Here is a 19,008-nt window from a genome sequence, read left to right as displayed (position 1 = left end):
AAATAAATAAATAAATAAATAAATAAATAAATAAATAAATAAATAAAATTACCTTAAGATTGTCCGGCAATTCAGAGCGTCCTGCATAACCAGGATTCATGGTAATAGCTACAAAGCAATTCGGATTGAGCTTAAGTTCTGTTCCTTCAAAAACAAACACATCCAACTTCTGTTGAATGGCTCTCTGAATGCAAAGGATCTGTTGAGCTACCACTGACAACACTTCCAACTCAATTCGATTGAATTCATCAAAGCAAGCCCAAGCACCAGAAGAAGCCAATCCTTTAAAAAACTAAGGACAAAGAAAAAAGGAAAGTGAATTTTTTCTCAGGAAAGGATATCATCTCTTAAAACAAATATCTAACACTTTAAGTCAGAATCAAAAGTTAAACTCAGTAAAAGTTCCAAGGATAAAAACAAGGTCTTTACTCCTAAAATGAAAGTCCAAATAATATTCAAACCACATTCATATGTTTAAACATGAGTTTGCTTCCATTTATCCAATTAGACCTAGCTGTACATTTGTAATATTTAATATTATTGATTCAGCAATTTCACTACCTTTCCCATTGCTAGATAATCTAGCCCATCAGAACAGTTGAACACCACACACTGTACAGCAAGAGCTTTAGCCAAGTCCTTGGTGGTTTCAGTTTTTCCTGTGCCTGCTGGCCCCTCTGGAGCACCTCCAAGGTTTAAATAGAAAGCACCTATCTGAAATGAAAAATACATGTGAAAAGAAATCCATGCTTAAATTTAAAAAATCAACAGACACTTGTTTACCAAATGGATTTAGTCTGTTCCATAGCTTCAGAGAAGCCATTATATAATTACATTGTTCAATTAATGTTTAGCACAAATTTTTCTAGCTGCTCAAAGAGAAAGCATTTTAAAATGTTCAAAAAAGTGAAAATGTATCAAAACTTCCATGTCTTCTTACACTTTCATAGGTATCCCATTTGCCTTTAAAAACAAAATCTAGCCTTGTGGGGGTAAAATTGGTTCAGAAAGGTTTTAATTAGAAGTGTTTGTGGAGATGGTTGTGGAGGACAATAATGATACATTCTGGATGGCTCACCGCAAAGAGGGTAAAACACCAGAAAGTGAGATCTATAAATGGCACCCCTCATTGGGAAAAGAAACAGATGACTTATTATATAATTTTGTCTATAATTTGCCTGGCTATTGCCTTTTACACTTGGTATGTTCTCCATTTTCTACTTACCCATAAAACTGTTCTATATTTCTCATTACTGGTAGTATCACTTTCTACCTTGTATTATACTTAATTACGTACATTCTTTTTTCTCATCAATTAGTCTTTAAGGTGCTTAATGACAATATCAGCAGTATTTGAATTATTCCTGGGTCCCCACAATGACTGGAATAGTGGCTGGAAATTTTTAGAAACATAAATTACAGTCAGCTCTAACTATGGAGTCCATTTCATGAGAGTTTCAAATTTAACTTCTTTTAGAAGAAGTAGGGCTAAGTGACCAAGGCTGTGCATAAAAGCGGGGTAGGGGGAATAAGAGAACTCTGTACTTTGCTCTTAAGTTTGCTATCAACCTAAAACTGCTCAAAAAAAGGTCTAGTTTTGCTTTTTCGCAACAGGTTTGCCACCAGAACATAGGTGTCATGAAAACTACCCCTAAAAGCCAAAATGGGAAAGGAAAAGACTCATATCAACATTGTCATCATTGGACACGTAGATTCGGGCAAGTCCACCACTACTGGCCATCTGAGCTACAAATGCGGCGGCATCGAGAAAAGAACCATTGAAAAATTTGAGAAGGAGGCTGCTGGTATGGGAAAGGGCTCCTTCAAGTATGCCTGGGTCTTGGATAAACTGAAAGCTGAGCGGGAACGTGGTATCACCATTGATATCTCCTTGTGGAAATTTGAGACCAACAAGTATTATGTGACTATCATTGATGCCCCAGGACACAGAGACTTCATCAAAAACATGATTACAGGGACATCTCAGGCTGACTGTGCTGTCCTGATTGTTGCTGCTGGTGTTGGTGAATTTGAAGCTGGTATCTCCAAGAATGGGCAGACCCGAGAGCATGCTCTTCTGGCTTACACACTGGGTGTGAAACAACTAATTGTTGGTGTTAACAAAATGGATTCCACTGAGCCACCCTACAGCCAGAAGAGATATGAGGAAATTGTTAAGGAAGTCAGCACTTACATTAAGAAAATTGGCTACAACCCCGATATAGTAGCATTTGTGCCAATTTCTGGTTGGAATGGTGACAACATGCTGGAGCCAAGTGCTAACATGCCTTGGTTCAAGGGATGGAAGGTCACCCGTAAGGATGGCAATGCCAGTGGAACCACACTGCTTGAGGCTCTGGACTGCATCCTACCACCAACTCGTCCAACTGACAAGCCCTTAAGCCTGCCTCTCCAGGATGTCTACAAAATTGGTGGTATTGGTACTGTTCCTGTTGGCCGAGTGGAGACTGGTGTTCTCAAACCCGGTATGGTGGTCACCTTTGCTCCAGTCTATGTTACAACTGAAGTAAAATCTGTTGAAATGCACCATGAAGTTTTGAATGAAGCTCTTCCTGGGGACAGTGTGGGCTTCAATGTCAAGAATGTGTCTGTCAAGGATGTTCGTCGTGGCAACATTGCTGGTGACAGCAAAAACGACCCACCAATGGAAGCAGCTGGCTTCACTGCTCAGGTGATTATCCTGAACCATCCAGGCCAAATAAGTGCTGGCTATGTCCCTGTATTAGATTGCCACACGGCTCACATTGCAGGCAAGTTTGCTGAGCTGAAGGAAAATATTGATCACCGTTCTGGTAAAAAACTGGAAGATGGCCCTAAATTCTTGAAGTCTGGTGATGCTGCCATTGTTAATATGGTTCCTGGCAAGCCCATGTGTGTTGACAGCTTCTCAGACTATCCACCTTTGGGTCGCTTTGCAGTTCGTGATATGAGGCAGATAGTTGTGGTGGGTGTCATCAAAGCAGTGGACAAGAAGGCTGCTGGAGCTGGCAAGGTCACCAAGTCTGCCCAGAAAGCTCAGAAGGCTAAATGAATATTATCCCTAATACCTGCCACCCGACTCTTAATCAGTGGTGGAAGAACGGTCTCAGAACTGTTTGTTTCAATTGGCCATTTAAGTTTAGTAGTAAAAGACTGGTTAATGATAACAATGCGTTGTAAAACCTTCAGAAGGAAAGGAGAATGTTTTGTGGACCACTTTGGTTTTCTTTTATGCGTGCGGCAGTTTTAAGTTATTAGTTTTTAAAATCAGTACTTTTTAATGGAAACAACTTGACCAAAAATTTGTCACAGAATTTTGAGACCCATTAAAAAAGTTTAATGAGAATAAAAAGGTCTATTTTTAAAAATAAGTAAACCACAAAATGGTAAATATTTTTTATTTTATTTTAAAAATCCAAGAGAGACAGCTAGTGTAAAAAATGCAATATCAGTGACACTTAATCCATTTTATTTTATTTTTTGAGACAGGGTCTCGCTCTATTGCCCAGGCTGGAGTGCAGTGGTGAGATCTTGACTAGGTGCACCTCTGCCTCCTGGACTCAAGCAACCCTCCTACCTCAGCCTCCCAACTAACTAGGACTACAGGTGTACGCCACCACACTCAGTTTATTTTTTGTATTCTTAGTAGAGAAGAGGTCTCACTATGTTGCCCAAGCTGGTCTCAAACTCCTGAGTTCAAGCAAGCCTCCTGCCTTAGTCTCCCAAAGCCCTGCGATTATAGGCGTGAGCTACCACACCTGGCCAATCTATTTTAAATTTATAATGGATGCCATATTGTTAACGCCCATTAACTTGATTGCTGAAAACCTCGGGCTCTTCCTTTTCAATTTTAAGAAAATGTTCACAAACATGTTCCCTTTATTATGAATAATAAATATATTAGGAGACTTTTTCTCAATGTCTAGTGTTGTATTCAAGCATTTAATATGATTCCGGGTGGGCACAGTGGCTCACGCCCGTAATCCCAGCACTTTGGGAGGCATAGGCAGGTGGATCACTTGAGGTCAGGAGTTCAAGACCAGCCTGGCCAACATGGCGAAACCCTGTCTCTACTAAAAATACAAAAATTAGCCAGGTGATTACAGTGGCATACGCCTGTAATCCCAGCTACGTGGGAGGCTGAGGCAGGAGAATCACTTGAACCTGGGAGGCAGAGGTTGCAGTGAGCCAAGATCACACCACTGTACTCTGGCCTGGGTGACAAAGTGAGACTGTCTCAATTAAAAAAAAAAACAAAAGGTGACCTGGTGGGGCGGCTCACACCTGTAATTCCAGAACTTTGGGAGGCCAAGGTGGGCGGATCACCTGAGGTAGGGAGTTTAAGACCAACCTGAATAACATGGAGAATCCCCATCTCTACTAAAAATACAAAACTAGCTGGCCGGGCGCGGTGGCTCAAACCTGTAATCCCAGCACTTTGGGAGGCTGAGACGGGCGGATCACAAGGTCAGGAGATCGAGACCATCCTGGCTAACACGGTGAAACCCCGTCTCTACTAAAAAATACAAAAAACTAGCCGGGCGAGGTGGCCGGCGCCTGTAGTCCCAGCTACTTGGGAGGCTGAGACAGGAGTATGGCGTGAACCCAGGAGGCGGAGCTTGCAGTGAGCTGAGATCTGGCCACTGCACTCCAGCCTGGGCTGCAGAGCGAGACTCCGTCCCAAAAAAAAAAAAAAAAAAACTAGCTGGGCGTGGTGGCGCATGCCTGTAATCCCAACTACTCAGTAGGGTAAGGCAGGAGAATTGCTTGAAGCAGGGAGGAGGAGGTTGTGGTGAGCTGAGATCCCACCATTGCACTCCAGCCTGGACAACAAGAGTGAAACTCCATCTCAAAAAAAAAAGGTGTTGAATATGATTCTGATTTTTATAACTCAAAGTTGTTAACCTCCACCTTACAAGCATATCACAGCTTCTGACTTCACAGAGGTAACAGATATGACATCCTATCTTGAATTCATCTGCTCAACAAATATTTAGGGATAACTGTGTCCTTGTTCAGCACTAGAGTAGAGAACAAGACAGACATAGTCCCTGCCCACAGGCAGCTACCCAATAAAGAGTTTGGTGAAATCTTTTCTCCTAGACCCCATTGTTGCCCTACTCAAAGCCCCTTTACCCAGCCATTGCATTCATCCATTTGCTCTGTCAGTTGCAAATAGTTCACAGCTGCTCTTTTCTCCTTATCAGCAAGAAAATGCCTGATATTTTCATATCCCTGCTTAGTCAATGACATTAAACAGGTACAAAAGCCAGACCCCGCTGGCTTTGAAGTGGAATAACTCATGCCATTCATGCTTCAGAGCACCCTGTGAGATCAGGCTGCAACTGAATGTCTCTTGAAACCACATCTTTGCTTAGCTTTTTACTGTCCCATCCTGCTGTCCTTGTTTCCCTACAGGTTTTTACTAGGAACATTACCTAATCCTTTGCGCAAGAATTGCCACTTCATTTCTGTTTTAAGAGAACTCATTCGAAGACACTTTAATTTCACTTACTCAGCACAGGTAGAGTGGTACTTCTTGATGCTCCTTCTCAATTCCCATAGGTAGGGTTGCCAGATTTAGCAAATAAAAATACAGAATGCCCAGTTCAGTTTTATTTCAGATAAACAGCCAGGACCAGTGGCTCACGTCTGCAATCCCAGCACTTTGGAAGGCTGAGGCAGGCAGATGACTTGAGCCCAGGAGTTCAAGAACAGCTTGGGCAAGCAACATGGCTGAAACCCCATCTCTACAAAAATTATCCGGGTGTGGTGGCATCTGCCTATAGTCCCAGCTACTTGGGAGGCTGAGGTAGGAGGATCTCCTTGAGCCCAGGAGGCAGAGGTTGCAGTGAGCCATGATGGCACCACTGTATTCAGCGTGGGCAGCAAAGTGAGATTCTGTCTCAGAACAAAACAAAACAAAGCAAAACAAAAATTCTATTACAGTGGGTAGCTAGTCAGGTATGAGCAGAGCCGGAAAGCGCTCCCCACCCCACACACACCAGGAAAGTCCGGTGACCACTAGTTGATGGTCAGGGGTTGTTAAATGTCTCGCTGAAGTAATAATTGGTCACAGCTGATGCCAGGGATGGGCCAGCTCCTAACAAATAGAAAACACCTGAAACTGGTGATCAGCAGCTTCCCCATAAGATCTCAGGAGCTGGGTGAGTGGGGAGAAGTAATGCAAGATCTAGGAAGCATGCCAATGTATAAAAGTCAAAAGGTCAAGCTGCATATCTGATCTCTCAAGTCACCTGCTTGGGCCTCCTCGAAGTGTACTTTACTCCCTTTCGTTCCTGCTCTAAAGCTTGTTAATGAACTTTCGCTCCTGCTCTAAACCCTGCCTTAGTCTCTTTCCGCCTTATGCCCCTCAGTCGAATTCTTCTGAGGAGGTAAGAATTGAGGTTGCTGCAGTCTCGTACTGATGCAGATATGCTCCACAGGTAACATATTTTGGTGTCATGTGACTTTGGGTAATTTCCACTGCTACCATTCAGATAAACAATGAATAATTTATTAGTGTAAGTATGTCCCATGCAATATTTGGGACATATTTACTTATATGAAAAAATGATTTGTTGTTTGTCTGAAATACAAATTTACCTGGGAATCCTATAGCAACCACATTCCCAGGGTTTTTATAGTTACAGCTCTGTCTTCCATAGCTTCAGTTCTGGATCTCAGGTCTCAGCACCACACCCGTACATTTCATCTCTCCATCCTATTTAGCAGCACTAATTTGGTGTCCTAAGGCCCAAATGTACTTTCCTCATCTTCCTGTCATCTCTCCTAAGACTCCACTGCAAAAACTGATACCATTTTCCAAAGCTCCAGTTTAGTCATTATATTGTCAATACTTCCTTTTTTCTAATTACCCCCAATCAGAGTGACTCACAATTTTCATACGATAAAATGTCTTGTATGCTACAAAAGCACCCAGAAGTAAATGTTCATTATTATAATTTTGCATAAAGAGAATTTGGGATTAGAAAGGGATAACTGTATTCAACTACTGCAGGTAAGACAAATAAGAAAAGGTGTCGTTACAGCAAAAAGTAATTGTTAATGTGTGAATTAAGATAATTTAAAAGCATACCAACGTTCTGTAACACCTGTCAGTTAGAGGTGTAATGACAAGTCGAGGTGAGTTACCAAGATATTCATAAGCATATTTTACATTGCAATTAATGATACGAACTCGGGCATTCTCATTTTCCCAATAATATCGGAGCTGAGCAAGCCACTGGAAATCTGTATCATGTGCGACACCTAGAAAAAATAAGGTAAAATAAGACACATGATCCTTACATGGAAATAATTTTTAAAATAAGTATTTTATCTTTTATAACAGCAAATATTTAAAAATAATTCATGTTTGCCAACTTATAAAAAAGATTGTGTTAAAGAAAATTCTGTTGAGAGAAAAATACATATAGTACAAGTCTTTGTTTCCAGATGCTATCAACATTTTATCTTTAAAAATCAAAGAATAAGTCACCTACCCATTTCAATCATGTCCATGACCACATCTCTAGCATGGACATCAATAGTAACCAAAGCCCCCAGAGTGGTCCTGGTCTGCTTAGACAACTTTCCCCTTACCAGCTCTACAATCTCATTCAGTTGGTTCTGAAGTTCCTTATAATACTTCTTTAATCCCTACAAAATAAAAAAAAAGCAATCTAATTGATGTCATATCATACTTAAAACATGTATTTTATATATTTAGCCTTTTATAAAACAATTCTGACTTCTTAATCTATCTCAATATAGAAATGAGTCCAAGTGTGGTGGCTCATGCCTATAATCCCAGCATCTAGGAGGCTAAGATGGGAGGATCTTCTTTTTTTTTTTGAGACAGAGTCACTGTTGCCCAGGCTGAAGTGGCAGGATCTCAGCTCACTGCAAACTCCGCCTCCTGGGTTCAAGTGATTCTCCTGCCTCAGCCTCCTGAGTACCTGGGACTACAGGCATGTGCCAGTAGGTCTGGCTAATTTTTTGTGTTTTCAGTAGAGTTGAAGTTTCACCACGTTAGCCAGGCTGGCCTCGAAATCCTGACCTCAAGTGTTCCAACCGCCTTGGTCTCCCAAAGTGTTAGGATTACAGGCGTGAGCCATGGTGCCAGGCCCAAGGTGGGAAGATCATTTGAGGACATGACTTCAAGACCAGCCTGGCAAAGCAGAGAGACCCCTGTCTCTATAAATTTTTTTTTAATTAGCCAGATGTGGTGGTGTGTGTCTGTTGTCCTAGCTATTCAGAGGCTGAGGCAAGAGGATAGCTTGAGCCCAGGAGTGTGAGGTTATACTGAGCTATGACTATGCCATTGCACAGCCTGGGTGACAGAGCAAGACACACACACACACACACACACACACATGGAGAAATGAATTTTGTGAGTGATTTTGTCTAAGCCCACTAAAATATTAAGAACAAGTTCTCGGGCCAGGTGCAGTGGCTCATGCCTGTAATTCCAGCACTTTGGGAGGCTAAGGCAGGCGGATCTCCTGAAGTTGGGTGTTCAAGACCAGCCTGTCCAACATGGAAAAAGCCTATCTCAACTAAAAATACAAAATTAGCCGGGCATGGTGGCACATGCCTGTAATCTCAGCTACTTGGAACAAGTGGCTGAGGCAGGAGAATTGCTTGAACCCAGGAGGCGGAGGTTGCAGTGAGCCAAGATCATGCCATTGCACTCCAGCCTAGGCAACAAGATCATAACTCCGTCTCAAAAAAAAAAAAAAAAGAACAAGTTCTCAATTTGAAGATTATATATAGAAACTGACAGATGTATTGTCTTTGCAAACAATAGATAAGCTAACTAAGAAACATGGGATGGGGTCAGGCACTGTGGCTCATGCCTCTAATCCTAATACTTTGGGAGGCTGAAGTGGGAGGATTTCTTGAGGCCAGGAGTTCAAGACCAGCCTGGGCAGCATAGCAAGACCTCATTTCTAAAAATAATAAAATAAAATAAAATAAAATAAAACAAAACCTGGAATGAATGATGTTACTTAAAAGCAAACAATGCTTTACCTCCGTCCCACCACTTATAACTTCCTGTGTCTCAGATGTCCAGAACATTTGAGAAACACAAAGCACAACTTGGCCAGGCCACTCTCGAACCCAGTCTCTTCTTGCAGATTCTGGATAAGCCTGAACAATTAAAATAAATTTCTAACTTTAAAAGGCTGCATGAGAAAAAATAGCTAAATATCTAGCAATAGAGAAGTGCAATATTTGGTTCCTACATAGGCTAGAATATCATATAGTCATAAAATTGTTAAATGACTAAAAGACTCCAAATTTTGTAATTATTATGTTTTTAAAATATTTATTTATAAAAGAATGGAAAGATAAACACCAACATGTTAATAATGGGCAGATTTAACTGTTGATTCTTCTGGAAGTTGATTTCTATGTGATTTTTATGTTCCTTTGCTGTGGAGAGTTGTCAAATTTTCCATATAGAATACCTATTACTTCTATCATAATAAAATACAAAAATTTTAGTAAACTTAAAAAAAACTAGTCAAGGCCAGGTGCGGTGGCTCACATCTGTAATCCCAGCACTTCGGGAGGTCGAGGCAATAGATCACCTGAGGTCAGGAGTTCGAGACCAGCCTGGCCAATGTGGTGAAACCCCCCTTTCTACTAAAAATACAAAAAAAAATTCACTGGGCATGGTGGCGGGCACCTGAAATCCCAGCTATTAGGGAGGCTGAGGCAGGAGAATCACTTTAACCTGGGAGGCAGAGATTGCAGTGAGCCGAGATCACGCCACTGCACTCCAACCTGGGTGACAGAGTGAGACTCTGTTTCAAAAACAACAACAACAAACTAGTCAAATAGATTATGTATATTGATGCCAAGATTTAATTGAAAAGGAGACTATACAATATAGTTAAAAACTGCACTAATAGTGCCCTTGTATTATTTATCCATAGCTTTTCTGAAAACTTATATGACCAGGGCATACAATTTCACAATTATATATTTGTTCAATTATGTACAATTGAACAATCTGTAGTTTTGAATTCAAGGTATACTTTCATTTTTTCTAACACTTTGATATTCAAAATGCATTTAAATGTATTTATGGAGGGAGAGGTTTACTCTTTTTAAAAATAGCTTTTTTTAACAGTAAATGATTTTAGCAGATCTGAACTGTAAATTGAAAACAACTACAGAATGAATTTTGAAGCTGATGCTAATGCAAATTATATTTTCAATAAAATAAGATCATCTTATATATATAAGAATGTTAAAATAGGATATCAGTATTGTTATAAAATGCTTCTTAGTCATATTTAGAAATAAATGCAAATGAAAGGCTGACCTAAGCTTCAAAGAAGGATGAATGGTGACTGAGAGCCATTGCCAGGTACACAGAAGGTCAATTTCTATACTAATTAAGGAAATACTTTCATGGACAATGGTGGTTCTTTCCTATGTGTTTTAGTTTGCTTTGAATCATAAATAGTAAAAGGAGAGAAAAAGTCAAGATTTATCTGTAGGAACACTGAAGCTGAACAGAATAGCCACCACAAGAAGATGAGCTTCATAGCACTCTCGGTGAAGGAAAAAGAACAGTCACTCACATATAGTGAGTTGCTGAATATAAAGCTTCGATGCCTTTTAAAACTATTCTACTACTTTACAACTGCTCCTTTGTGGTCCTAAAGGCAGAAATACATGTGTTTATCATTCAAGATTAGGTTAATTGAATTAACATAAGTGAGATACATGTAGTGCCAAGTGTTATCTTTCTTTCAGATTTATTACATATCCCCCTTTAATGTTTGTTCATCTTATTTGAGTTCTTAAGTAGTTGTTTAAGTGTGAAATGCAGTACGTGAACTAGGTCATGCATCTACCACTCATATCTGAAGAGAACTGTCCTGCAGATCTGCATGTGCTAACGTGCAGGATTGTTTGCCTATGAAACATATCCACTAGCCTAGCTCATAGCATTTCAATTTTAATATATCTAAAATTGAGCTCTTGATCTTCCCCTAAGCCTCCACAAATCTGCTTCTCCTCCAGGAATCACCCAGTGTAAATGCCACCCATATGTTCAAATCAGAAGCCTAAAAGTGATTTTTGAGACCTCCCCCTGCTTACACTTGTATTCTACAACCAGTTCATCATCAAGACCTGTTGAAATTAACTACAAAAATTATTTCTAATATTCTACTTTGCTCCATATCTTCTGCCATTTGCCTAGTAACAGACCACATCTTTTCTCCTTTATTTTTGGTTTTTATTTTTTGAACCTGAATCTCTGGCAAACCAGCCCACATCATCTTTCATCTGAGCTAATCTGAGTCTCCTAATTTGCCTTCCTGTTTTCACACCTCCACTAATCTATTCTTTATACCATAGCCATAGTGGTATAAAAATATAAATTAGACTATGTCTCTTCCCTGATTAAAATATTTAGATGGTGTTCCATTGCATTTAAAATAAAATGCAAACTCCTAACTGCCTTCCTTTCCAACCTCATGTTACTTTACTCTCCACTCTGCTTACTCTATCCAGACATATTTGTCTTCTTTCAGGATCTCCCAAATCCCCAGCTCTCTCTGATCCCAGGGCCTTTACATAGGATACTTAGATGCTCTCTCACTTGCTCTTTACCTGGCTAATTCCTACCTATCCTTTGTATTTCAGTTTCAACATCACCTCCTCTAATAGCCTATCACTGGACCTTCCCCCATTCTAAATTATATACCTCTTATTTTTCTCTCTCATAATACCTTTCCTCTTTTATAACAATCATATACTATTATCAATTCATAGCAATATCATTATATTAATAATAATGTTAGAAACAAAGAATTAAAGAAAATAGACGATTTAAAATAGTAAGAACTTTAAGTGTTAATTTACTGGTTTTCAAAACCTCTTAAACAAAGCATTTGCAGAATATAGGGTATACATCAAATCCTAGAAAACACACCAGCCTGGCTGCAGCGATCACATCGTGAATACTCCGGAGCATTAGGTCTTCCACTTGAATGAGCCACTTTTCCACAGCACCCCGCGCTGCAGATGTGGAAATGAGTGCAATCAGCTCCACTCGCTCGCTCTCAGAGCTATACATGGCTTTAATGTCCAAATTAGGAAGGAACTCCAATTTAGCAATGCCCTCAAAGCATTTTTTTAAATGTGGCTGAACTCTAAGAGGATCTTTGGTCTCTGATAAAATCTCTAACATTTCATCATTAGATAAGAAGAAAAAACTAGGGAAAAACATGCAAATACAAAAGTTTTAGTTATAATTCATCACACATAAGAAAATGCTTTTAATTACAGCACAATTGATTATCCATCATACCGAGGGAAGAAAAGACGTTTCTTTTCAAGATATGCATTAAGACCTTTCATAATTTTCTCCAAAAGTTCATTGCAATTCTGCAGTTTTTCCAATAAACCTGTTAAAGAAGTGGCAGCAAGAACCTAAACGAGACACATTCATTCAAGTCAGCACTTTTATGCCAGATATAATTATAAGACTTAAATATCAATCTATACTATACATTAAAATCTTTTAATGTTAAAAGATTTACAAAAAAAGTCAAAGGTTTATAAAATTTGCAGTGAAATTTTTTGTAATGTAAAAACTATTAAAATTCAATGAGTTAAATATTTATCCAAGGACACGAGTTAAAATGACAAGTTATGATTGTCATGCATATTGTCATTTCTCCTATATTATTTTGAATGATGTGAGAAAAGTCTGTTTGGCTGGTGCTCGATTTAATTCTTACTTTTACTACTGTCACCCATAAATGTAACAATCTACAGCAAGGAGTTGGCAAACTACATCCTGCAGACCAAATCCAGCCTGCTGTCAGTTTTTGTATGGGTTGTAAGCTAAAAATTATTTTTACATTTTCAGAAGTTAAGAAAATCAAGAGAAGAATATTTTGTGACATATGAAAATGTCAGTGTCCATAAAATTTTATTGTAGCACAGACACACTCATTCATTTTCTTTTTCTTTTTTTTTTTTTGAGACGGAGTCTTGCTCTGTCGACCAGGCTGGAGTGCAGTGGCCGGATCTCAGCTCACTGCAAGCTCCGCCTCCCGGGTTTACGCCATTCTCCTGCCTCAGCCTCCCCAGTAGCTTGGGACTACAGGCGCCGGCCACCTCGCCCGGCTAGTTTTTTTGTATTTTTTAGTAGAGACGGGGTTTCACCGTGTTAGCCAGGATGGTCTCGATCTCCTGAGCTCGTGATCCGCCCATCTCGGCCTCCCAAAGTGCTGGGATTACAGGCTTGAGCCACCGCGCCCGGCCCATTCCTTTTCATATTATTTCTGGCTGCTTTCTCACTGCAACAGCAACAGAATTGAGTAGCTGCAAAAAATACCTGTCCCGCACAGCCTAAAATATTTACTACTTGGCCCTTAGCAGAAAAAAATTGCTGATCTCTGATCTGCAAGAAATCGTGTTTCACAAAGATTCTGAAGTCAACAGGTAAAGCAAAATCCTTAAAACTCATGAATTTCAGTGCACTACTGACTCGCAGTAAGTCCAGCACAGCTAGTTTTTCATTCAGCATGGGAATAAATTGTTATTTCTTAAATTGAATGCCAGATGAAAAAGTGGATGCACATCTATGGAGTATGTGCACTGTGTGTATGAAAAATATATAGTCTGTTTTTCAACATTTACTGGGAGAGACATAGGAATTGAGACCAATGGAGAGAACAGCAGATTCTTCCCCATCACTCCAAGTATACAGAGTCACTAGTATAATGTCAGTTGAGTCACCTACACTATTCATTCTCTCTCCCTCTCTCTTGTTCTCACTCTCTCCTCTCTCCATTTGATTTGATTTATCTATTTATTTTATGAGGAGGAGAGCAGTGCGTGTTTATAGTAGAAGGCGTGTGAATCGGATGTACATTTGAAGCAACTCCACCAGGTATACTAAAGAGTTACAAGCAGTGTATCTTATGAATTGAAAAGTAAACTTATTTTAATACTTTTATGCTTTTTCATATTTTTCTGAACTTTCCAGTTTGTATACAATGAGCAAGTTTAATTTTTATATTCAGAAAAAAGTCACGTTTTACTTAATTTCCAAAAACAAAGGTTCACCTACTGTGAGAGAGAAAACAAACACTTCACCTTTGGATCTTTTGCACAAAACTTCATGATATCCCTCCAATGTCTGTCTACGGTCTGAAATTGACGCCCTTCTTCTGGCATCTGTTGCATAATATCCTCAGAACAAAAGATGGGCTCTAAGTACAGCCATTGAGCTTGCACTTTTAACCATTCATCAATTGTTTCTTGTATTCGAATCAAGCGGTCCTCCCAGGCCTTAATGAAAAGTATACTGCACTAAATTCTAGTTATTAAAGAAAGGTTATAAATTATAGCAAGGAAAATACATTTTAAATTTACTATTATTTTTAAATAAGTGCAAACATCTTACAGCTTAAGGTTACTTGTGTATGTCTCACAAAGGCTTAAAAAAAATTCTAAGAGGTCTGAGGTTTTCCTAAATCACTGGAACTCACAATTGGAAATGACTGTAACGTTATTTTGATCAGTTTCCTAAACTCTAGGTGAGCCATCTGGAGTCCTAAAACCATCCAAGAATATATCCTGCTCTACAGCAGTGGTTATCAACCACGGGCAATTTTGCCTCCCACCCCAGGGAACATTTGACAATGTCTGTAGACATTTTTGGTTGTCACAACTGATGGGGGAAGATGCTACTAATGTCTAGTGGGTAGAGGCCAGAGATGCAGTCATACAACCTATAATGTACAAGACAGCCTCCCATCACAGAAAATTATAAAGCCCAAAATATCAACAGTGACAGGTTGAAAAATCCTGCTCTACATCAACAGAATTTGGAGAAAAATGAACTGAAATGAAAAATAAAATGAAATGTCTCCTTATTCTCACAGATCCCCTAGAAATGACAAGATATTTCATTAGCCGAAGACCATTAATATAATATCTCTCTTTGGTTCTTAAATATATGCCTAAGGTCTAAGTGTCAAGAGATTAAGTCCATATCTTCGATTTTTAAAAAATCTGTAAGACAGCTTTTAAATTTGTCTTCTAAATTCCTCTTGTTAGACAAGTAAATTTCTACAAAAAAGTAATATCTTATCAGGACTGGCTAGGTTAGCCTGCTTCTTGGGATAATGTCCACCCTTATGTTCTCTTGGAAGAACATTACTCTGTTTTCTCCAAATAATGACAGCCAAAATCTTCTATAAAACACTATTTATGCTCATATTAAAACCAAATTGCCTTGGTTTGAACCCCAGCTCTGTCACTTATTAGCTAGATGAACTTAGGAAAATTACCTATCCTCCTATACGTTGGTTTCCTTGTCTATGAATACAGATAATAATAGTGCCTACTTTGAAGGCCTGCAGCAGGGATCAAGTGGGTTAATAAGTGTAAAGTTCCTAAAGCAGCATCTGAAACATAGTTTGAAATCAATTGATATCAGGGTAAAAAATCCAGTTGTCTTTCCCCAATTTATATAGGCCTCTGTTAGAATAGTTTTCATATCCAATAAGATATGAAATAATCTTGGAGCCTCAAATACCGTTCGTTTTTCTCAAGGGAACAATAATTCATTAAATACTCTAAAAGATCCTCATGCTAGCTGTTTACAACTATAATTAAAGCATAGTTACTACAAGTTTCAAGAATGCAGCATAAAACAAGGTTTTATGGTTTAATGACCAAGAGCTGATTATCATATTTAACATACCTTGATCTCATGTTCAAATGGTTTGATGAAAGGTGAGCCTCTCATTGTCTGAGTTTTTATAATTTGATCATCAAGGATGGCCTGAATCTCATCCACTGAAGAAAGAATACAAACTCCAGTGTCACGATATAGACTTATATGAAAAGCAATATCATCCCAAGTTCCTATCATTGTATTCATGGCTTTCTCTAATGAAAATTCCTAAAAGGGAGGAATGAAGAAAGAATGGGAGGGTGAAGAAAGGATCTTATTTACTATATTGACTTTCCCTAGTGAATTCAGTAAGCATTTGATGTATGACATTATCATTTCCTTAAGATAATCTGTGACTACAGTATAACTTTTTAAGTTAGAAGGTTTTTCAACAATTTAAAAATTCCTAAGAAGAACGATTACGTAGTTTTAAAAAATTCACTTGCTACGAAAACTACTGCTGTCAATATTAAAAATGGACAAGAGAATAAAATATCTGTAGGACTTTCTCTGAAGTGGCCTTTCTACAGACAGTCCATAGTCTGAAGATGTTTTCTGTGTACTTCAAGAACCCATTCTTTAGGGCCATACTTACCCTGCTAGAACACACACATATCACATGCCACACATACAACAGTACTCTTAATGAAAAAATTATGTACCAACGCTAGCACATCATCCAACATCAGAATGTGGCAGAATTAGGAGGAGGTCAAAGGAGTCATTTCTCATCTGGATTCAGGACAAGTAAGCACACACTTTGTGGGGGGGGGGAAGAGTGTTTTGTTTTTGAGACAGAGTTTTGCTCTTGTCGCCCAGGCTGGAGTGCAGTGGCATAATCTCAGCTCACTGCAACCTCCACCTCCCGGGTTCAAATAATTCTCCTGCCTCAGCCTTCCAAGTAGCTGGGATTACAGGCACCCACCACCATGCCCAGCTAATTTCTGTATTTTTATTTGAGACAGGGTTTTGCTGTGTTGGCCAGGCTCGTCTTGAACTCCTGACCTCAGGTGATCTGCCCACCTCGGCCTCCCAAAGTGCTGGGATTACACGCATGAGCTACCGTGTCCAGCCGGAGAGTGGTATTCTATTACTCTCCCCCACCACCTCCCATTGCTATCCAGTACTGTACACATTCAACCCCAACAAAAACTATGATTGCTTGATTAACAAAGTCATCACATAAAGTATTTCAGTTGATCTTTATGTTTACCTTGCTTGCACCTGCACTTATCACCTCAAATTGTTCCAAGTATGGGGTAAGGTTTAATTTTAAAACTTTTCTCAGTGTAGTTCCAGAGTCTGGAGTCAAGTCATAGCCTACAATTTCTGACATCTGTTTCCAATGACGAGCTCTCATTCCTGGATTGCACAGAATGGAGACAGTAGGAATATATTCCTAATGGCAAAAATATAAACAAAATGAGTCACTCATTTGACTTCCACACATATAGATTCCACAGATGAAGCCTTGATGGTATAAGGATCACATTTCTTCAGTTTATTTAATACATTTCTATCAGTACAATCAAAACATCAATTAGATTTGGAAGGAGAGAGATACTAAGAAAATGAACCTAAAGTTCACCTGCAAAAATAAGCATGTAAAAATAGCCAGAAAAATTACAAGAGTAAAAAAGAAGAATGAAGGGCCAGGCGCAATTGTTCATGCCTGTAATCCCAGCACTTTGGGAGGTTGGGGTGGGAGGATTGCTTGAGCCCAGGAATTTGAGGTTACAGTGAGCTAAGACTGCAAACTGCACTCCAGCCTGGGTGACAGAGTGAGGCCTTGTCTCTATTTAGGAAAAAAAAAAAAGGTATTATTTCAGAAATTCAAATTTATTATACTATTTGCAGAAATATATAATATATAGTTATAAACACACACACATAGTGTGAATGGGGGAAATATCTGTGCCAAAATCCCAAAATGTAACAATGTTTTATCTGCTGAGTGACACCTGCCTTGGCCTCCCAAAGGGCTGGGATTACAGGTATGAGTCACCATGCCTGGCTCCCTATTTTATATTTATATGAGTCATGTTTTAATTTTGTATAAGTAATAACTTAATATGGTAAATTTTTTTAAATTGGAGGACCATAAACTAGCACACTTTTTGTTTTGCTTAGTTAAGGACTTTGTTTTAACCTTCCATTGGTTATCACCATCATGTTTTTGCTTTTCATCACATGTTCCCTAGAATTTGTCAGAACATAATATAACAGGCACTCAGTAAGTACTTTTTAAATAAATGAAGTTTTAACATCTAACAAGTAGAAAGAACATACTCTTCATTTATTTATTTAGACAGAGTCGTTCCGTCGCCCAAGCTGGAGTGCAGTGATGCGATCTCGGCTCATTGCAATCTCTACCTTCTAGATTCAAGAGATTCTCCTGCCTCATCCTCCCAAGTAACTGGGACTACAGCCTCCTGAGTAGCCTCCTGAGTAGCTGAGCCACACAAAAGTGAAAAAACTCCAAGCAGACGAGCAGACAGTAAGAGAATCAGACTTTCACATCTGCAATGCCCCTCCCTCTATTCTGTCAGGTACCAAAAGGGCAGAAAATTTCCCCCCAACTCACTGTTTCTACCCTGATAAGAACAAGGTCAAAGTGGACAACCAGCTACCCCACCACCCTGGATTCCCTAGCAGGAGATCTGTCCTGCCTTAACCCACAGGAAGCATCCCCAGTGCCTGAAAGGATAAATAATTCCTGAGGATAAGCAGAGACAAAAGGAGGAGGTAGGACTACCATCCCCGGCCCTGGAAACGTTACTCTGTAAGCCACAGGAGACGCCAAATCAGAGTGGCTATTCTGCAGCACCACACTGTAGGAGGTTTGTCCCACAGGTCCCCTGGGCACAAACTCCTAGCCAGCTTCCCACATTGCCAGAATATAACCTGTGGGACCGTCCCGATTCAGTAAGGGCAGCGCTCCCATCAGGTACTAGAGCCAAGCCAAACCTGGGCTTAAGGTGCCACTTAGAGCTGAAAAGGAAGCAGTGACCTAGCAGTACAGAAACTCTAAGCAAATATATCCAATATAAACCAAAACAAGCCAGAGAAGAAACACTGGAATAAATAATACTTCAATGCAAAGACACAGATGTACACCCAGCAAAAACAACAGCAAACACGGAACCATGATCTCCACAAACAGAAGCAAAGAACCAGTAACTGACTCTGACGAGACAGTGATACATGAGCTCTCTGAACAACAATAAACAACTAAATTCCTAAGCAGACTGATTAACAAAAAGAGAGAAAATTAAAATAAT

The 19,008-nt window shown here is 39.4% G+C and overlaps 2 protein-coding genes across 4 annotated transcripts in view; one reads left to right on the top strand and one right to left on the bottom strand.

The window, feature by feature from the left end:
• Positions 1–19,008, bottom strand: part of DNAH12 (dynein axonemal heavy chain 12) — a 256,283-nt gene that overhangs the window by 147,555 nt on the left and 89,720 nt on the right. For both annotated transcript variants that reach the window (XM_031935192.1, XM_031935193.1), the window contains exons 18-27: positions 16,941–17,126; positions 15,755–15,955; positions 14,140–14,334; positions 12,341–12,462; positions 11,963–12,245; positions 9,037–9,156; positions 7,506–7,662; positions 7,100–7,272; positions 562–714; positions 53–292 (exon numbers count right to left, since the gene is read on the bottom strand). In XM_031935192.1, the coding sequence (XP_031791052.1) occupies positions 53–292; positions 562–714; positions 7,100–7,272; positions 7,506–7,662; positions 9,037–9,156; positions 11,963–12,245; positions 12,341–12,462; positions 14,140–14,334; positions 15,755–15,955; positions 16,941–17,126 (1,830 nt within the window). The remainder of the gene's footprint in view (positions 1–52; positions 293–561; positions 715–7,099; positions 7,273–7,505; positions 7,663–9,036; positions 9,157–11,962; positions 12,246–12,340; positions 12,463–14,139; positions 14,335–15,754; positions 15,956–16,940; positions 17,127–19,008) is intronic.
• Positions 1,606–3,352, top strand: LOC111534378 (elongation factor 1-alpha 1-like). 2 transcript variants are annotated; one of them, XM_031935196.1, is made up of 2 exons: positions 1,606–2,642; positions 2,940–3,352. In XM_031935196.1, exons 1-2 carry the CDS (start codon positions 1,664–1,666, stop codon positions 3,050–3,052), a joined length of 1,092 nt encoding a protein of 363 aa, XP_031791056.1. In that variant the 5' UTR covers positions 1,606–1,663; the 3' UTR covers positions 3,053–3,352. The 2 variants fall into 2 exon arrangements, with proteins under 2 accessions (XP_031791056.1, XP_031791055.1); XM_031935195.1 differs by having other exon boundaries at positions 1,606–3,352.

Source organism: Piliocolobus tephrosceles, chromosome 2 (assembly GCF_002776525.5).
Source record: "Piliocolobus tephrosceles isolate RC106 chromosome 2, ASM277652v3, whole genome shotgun sequence".
NCBI classification, from domain to species: Eukaryota; Metazoa; Chordata; class Mammalia; order Primates; family Cercopithecidae; genus Piliocolobus; species Piliocolobus tephrosceles.
Note: the sequence above shows the minus strand (reverse complement) of the source record. Positions and strands in the feature narration are given on the sequence as shown.